The following is a 5,347-nucleotide window of genomic DNA, read 5'->3' on the forward strand; positions in this document are numbered from 1 at the left end:
ATAATATAAAGTAATTTTTTACTTGAAAATAAAATAAGATATTTGATTATGTAAAAATAATTAAAATATAAATAATACAATATTTATGTTTAGTTATAAATTTTAACTAATTAATAATAATAACCGCATTATATTATTAAATGAAACACAATAAAATATGTATATTAAATATTTGGTGTAATGAATAATGTTACACTAAATTTGGTGGAATTGTATAATATTTAGTATTATGTTAGAGATAAATTTATACTAAATTTAGTGTTTTGGTGTCCCATTTAAGTTGGCAGATAGAAAGACCAGGTAACAACTCTAGATAATGATTATCTCATGTGCCGTGGTATGATTATCTCTTATTCCTATAAACATTCACAAACCACGTCATTTGATCAAAGGTTTAACATTGTAACACCGTATACAGTGTTCAGTTTCCAACTTTTTCTTTCTTTTCAGAATATACATGCAACTTTATCGAAAACTTTCTGAAAAGAATTACTTATTATATGAAACCATTTATTTCATAAAATTCGATTAGTTTGATGTAAAAAATACACTTATTTTTAGTAGAAAAAGATCAAAAAAAAAATCTAGAGACGTAAGGTATGAGAAAAAAAGTTAAATTTTCACAAACCAAAAGTGTTGATATCTAAGTTATGTCTCTTAACTCAGGTGCCTGCACCTGTCCATGCTAACCGACCATCCTATTCCTATGCTATTCCCAAAAATGAAAATAAAAAACTTTTGGTGTGGATGGCACTCAGTCTCACACTCATAGATTTACAATCAAATCTACATAAACCATGATAAAAAAAAAGTACAATCTGATAAATGACAGAAGCTCAAATATAAAATTAAATAACTGTACTCTTAAATCTCCAACAATATTATCATATTATAAAACTAACATTTCCCATGTGTATAAGTAAAGCTAAAGTGAGAGTGTGGACCAACACTCGCCCAAAGAACACTTCTTTTCCTCTGTTCCTCTTTCCTTTCTTTTCACAGAGTCTTCCTTTCAACTCTGTTTTTTTTTTTTCCTTTCTTCTTGGAAATGGGGAATTGTCAGACGATAAACGCGGCGGCGCTGGTTCTACAGCATCCCGGAGGCAAAATCGACAGATACTATAGCTCCATCTCCGTGAGCGAGATCATGAGTATGTACCCTGGCCACTACGTGTGTCTCATCATTCCTTTGACGGAGGAGGAAGAGAAGAATATTCCGGCGACTGTGAAGAGAGACGAGAAGAAACACAAGAAGGGTGTGAGGTTTACACGTGTCCAGCTTCTCAGGCCGACGGACAGTCTCGTGCTTGGTCACGCTTACCGGCTAATTACTTCCCAAGGTTCGCCCTTTTGCTCTGTTTCCTCTGTTTTTTCCCGTAGACTTTTTGTTCTGTTTTCCTCTGTTTTTATTTTTCAAACCGTGTGACTGAAGCTTATGATGAATTATTGTGATATTATTTAACAGAAGTGATGAAGGTCTTAAGGGAGAAGAAGTGCGCGAAGACGAAGAAGCACCACGCTGAGGCGATGACTACGGTGAAGAAGTTGTTGGAGAAGAATGTTCCGGTAGATTCATAACAAATGGGTTTACGTTCCAAAAAAAAAAAAACTACTGAGTTTGGCTAAAATGTTTTAAAGATTGTTTTTTCTTAAATATAATAACAAACAGATTTGATCTTACATTTTGTTTTCAGACAAAACAAAGTTAATGGATTTTGTGTTTTTTTTTTTGGGTCAGGAGAAGAAACAAGGGAAGCAGCATCGTGTGCTAACGAGTTCAGCTTCTTTCTTAAAGTCCAAAGCATGGAAGCCCTCTCTGCAGAGCATCTCCGAAGCTACCAGCTGAATAATCCGAAACTGTTCTGAATAAATTTTGGATCTGTTTCCTTTTTTTTTGTTTTCTGGTTATAACAGAGGATGAAGTCTACGGATCAAGATATGAAGAAATAAGTAGCGGATAGCTAGCTTCCTATACAAAGAAGGGCTCAACAAAGCTTCTTTCTTCTTTTTTTCTCTATCTACGATGTACATATTTTCGCAGATGGAGAGATCAATCGAAGTTTGTAAGACTAGACCAGACCAAACGTGTGGTTTTGTTGATGTAAACTCGACTTCAGAAGAAACAAAGCTTGTAAGCCTATGAACAAATAAATAACATATCTTTTACTATCTTTCTGACAAATATCAACTGGCTTCACAACATAGTAATCTTGAAACCACAACAACAACAAAAAAGTTAACAGATCTTTAGTACTTAACGGTTCTTTATCTGGTGTATTGGAAGAATCTATTCAAACCATACACATTGATACGATAAAAAAATGATAAGAAGATAACTATATTTTCCTCTGCAAGTGTTTTGAGCTATTACCGAAATGCTGTGAGGGTTTAAGCACAGTTTAAAAACGTCTGGGCTAAATGTAGTAAAAGTAAAATCTTGGGGTTGAAAGTATAAGAAATTGAAAGTCTTCGGGGGAAAAAGAAAAAAAAATGAACCTATCAGACAACCGTCCGAAGACAATCGTAACCGTCAATCACACTCAGATCGCACGGCCATTATTCATCAACCAGGATAATAGGGCATGTCTCTTTAAAAATCAAAGACACAGAGGTACTTCCTATAGAACAGATCCTGTTCAAGTAAGGTCGTGACCACTCATGCTTTCTAGACATATATAAAGTAACGATATAGTCTCCGTGTCTTCGATGTGGGACATTAGTGCCCAACTTACTACCTCCTGTGACACGTGTAATTAAATTAAAATGGTAACGCAAAAAAAACATCTTGTACCAAAACCAATTATATGGTTTACGATTGAACCGATTTTAATCAATGCTTTTAGCCTTTTACGCTAATAACTAGATCAATCAATTTCGAAACGTTAACCACTACCACCAAAAAGAAGCATAGTTTTTTTTTTTTTTTTTTTTCTGGTATCTGGAGTCCAGCGCCCCAAGGGAAGGGATGTTAAATCCGCTGTGGTCGGGGCTCGAAGTCGTGATGGCGGACACCTCAGCCGAGGTTCCTTTACCACCATACCACCAGACCACGAAAAGAAGCATAGTTAATGAAACATTTTGTATTATGGCTAAATAAAATTACAATAAATATTCAAGTTCTGGTTACAAATTCTTTTTTGTTTGTAACATCTGGTTACAAATTCAAAAAAAAAACAAAAAAAAACAAATGATGAAAATTTTATGGTCTCTGTTACACATTTGCTCTACATCAGGCTCTTGTCTTCTTGTGGGATATGGAATATTGCTTATCATTGCCTCTCTTTTTAGAAGATTTATCAAAACCACTTTGCTTTACCTTGTAATCAGAAGATTTGGTAGTCTCTATACTGATGAAGTGATGATCCTCCACTTGAAGAAATCTTAGACTTTTCCAAAGCATCAGCTTCTTTGCCACCAATAGCAAATTGTTCAAGCAGCCCAGGATGAAACTCTATCTGCGACCTCATGTGTTCCTTTTAAACCCAAACATCGAGTGTGAATGATTTATTCGACCGTACATGGTGACAAAAACAAGAACATAAGTTTGAACAGAAGCTAATACCTCGACTTGCTTTGCTGATTCCCTGAGATCTTCGTCTACTGATACATTGTGAGGTTCAAGCACTCTCTGCAACCAATTATATTAGTCAGATATTTGTGTATGTGTTTGTTAACCTTCAGAAGAACGTAGAAGTAATGTGGTAGTTTTGCCAACAGAACTTACTTCTTCCAACCGAGGGAAGGTGGATTCAACCTCTGTTGAGGTCTTCAGGAACAGCTACTGCACCTCATAGACAAGCCTGATGGCTAAGTAAAACAAGCAGAGGAAGTTTAGTGAAAACAATGGGAAAGTGAAGCAGAGACTGGATGGTGAAAACTTGAAAAGAACGAGAGATAACACATACAGAGTACTCCTCAGGACGAAATATTGTGATGAATGAGACATATTTTCGATAGTTCTGCCACCGATTCAGAATGTTTGTCCTGTATTTCCAGAGCCTGCCGTAACATAGAGTTTGCACAGGACACAAAGTATACTTTAGTGTTTGATTCTGATCATCCATCTAAGTTAAATAGAAGAAGGAATACGAAGCTACCCAAGCTTGTAGGAACCATGAACGTGTGCGTGCAGCAACAGCAGCAGAAACCATCCTAGCAGCATCTATCTTTGCAAGCCCAATGTTCTCAGCAAGCAGAAGATTGGCATGGAACAAGAAAAGGGTTAGTGTTAACCTCATTGCAAGTTTATAATCCATCTTCTTGAATTTATCACTCAACAGCTTAGAGAACCTTACCCTGAAATCTGAACTAGAAAGCAGAAGTGGCGTAACCATTAAAACCAAGCACATGGCATACTTGGAAGATACAGAAAAGTTTGGTTATTACCTTTATAGAAGGGAGCAAAGAAGCCCAATTCATTTGACTCACTAGCTTCAAACTCATCGTTGTTTTATGGTTTCAGAAGCATACATGTGTGCTCATCAGTCACAGCACTCTGATCCTACCAAATATAGAAATTGTGTTAATACTAGCTACCATACAAGCCACGGTTAAGACATTCAGTAGAAAGGAATAGAGATAATTCTCAACTGGTAGCTGACTGATGTAGAATGGAGCAAATTTATGTTTCCTCCAGAATCGGAAAAGATCCAAAGTAAGACCAAAAGAGAACCCGAGGTAGTGGAGTCTCTCAGCTCGTCGATCACGAAGAGGTGGAAGAGTGGCGCGAGGTTTTATTTGTTCAAACCTGTGGAAAAACAATCAAGTAAGAAGTTGAATGCATAAACCAAACATAAGGATAGATAGAAAAACCAAGAACCTTCTTAGCACTTCTGTAACGTCTCCACATCAAGTTGATCATCGACCTCTGATATTGAAGCTAGCTGACCCTCGAAATATCTGCATAGATGACCAATAAAGTCATTATTGTATATCAAGCATTAATCACGGCTTAGTGTTTACATAGGTACATTTTCAACATTGATCACAGTTTAATGTGTAAATATTCTATCAACCATGTTGATTCTGGTTTAACTATAGTGTTGGCTGTTAAATCTATTAATTGGTTATATAAAATGAAAGCTATAGTTTCCAAGGGTTGTTCCAAATACACAGATAAAACAAATTAATCTTGTTGGGCATCCACATGCTTTTGGATGCATTTTTTTCTCTTGCAAATCATTATATACAAGAACAAATTTATTCTGCATACATATATTTGTTATTCTAAACATTTAGTTTTTTCTGCAATTAAGTAGTTGAATAGGGATAAATTGTGGTGCAATATGCATTACTCATGAATTGTATTTAATTTGGATGTGCTCGGCATGCTCATTCAAACACATTA

At 35.7% G+C, this 5,347-nt stretch overlaps 1 protein-coding gene and 1 pseudogene across 1 annotated transcript; one reads left to right on the top strand and one right to left on the bottom strand.

Moving 5' to 3' along the window:
* Positions 1-925: 925 nt before the first annotated feature.
* BNAC03G48170D lies at positions 926-2,171 on the top strand. The gene is made up of 3 exons (XM_013825451.3): positions 926-1,340; positions 1,466-1,566; positions 1,739-2,171. The coding sequence occupies exons 1-3, from the start codon at positions 1,049-1,051 to the stop codon at positions 1,844-1,846; spliced, it is 501 nt and encodes a 166-aa protein (XP_013680905.1). The 5' UTR covers positions 926-1,048; the 3' UTR covers positions 1,847-2,171.
* Positions 2,172-2,493: 322 nt separating this feature from the next.
* LOC125592228 lies at positions 2,494-2,650 on the bottom strand (annotated as a pseudogene).
* Positions 2,651-5,347: the final 2,697 nt, after the last annotated feature.

This window comes from Brassica napus, chromosome C8, assembly GCF_020379485.1.
Source record: "Brassica napus cultivar Da-Ae chromosome C8, Da-Ae, whole genome shotgun sequence".
In the NCBI taxonomy this organism is placed as follows: Eukaryota; Viridiplantae; Streptophyta; class Magnoliopsida; order Brassicales; family Brassicaceae; genus Brassica; species Brassica napus.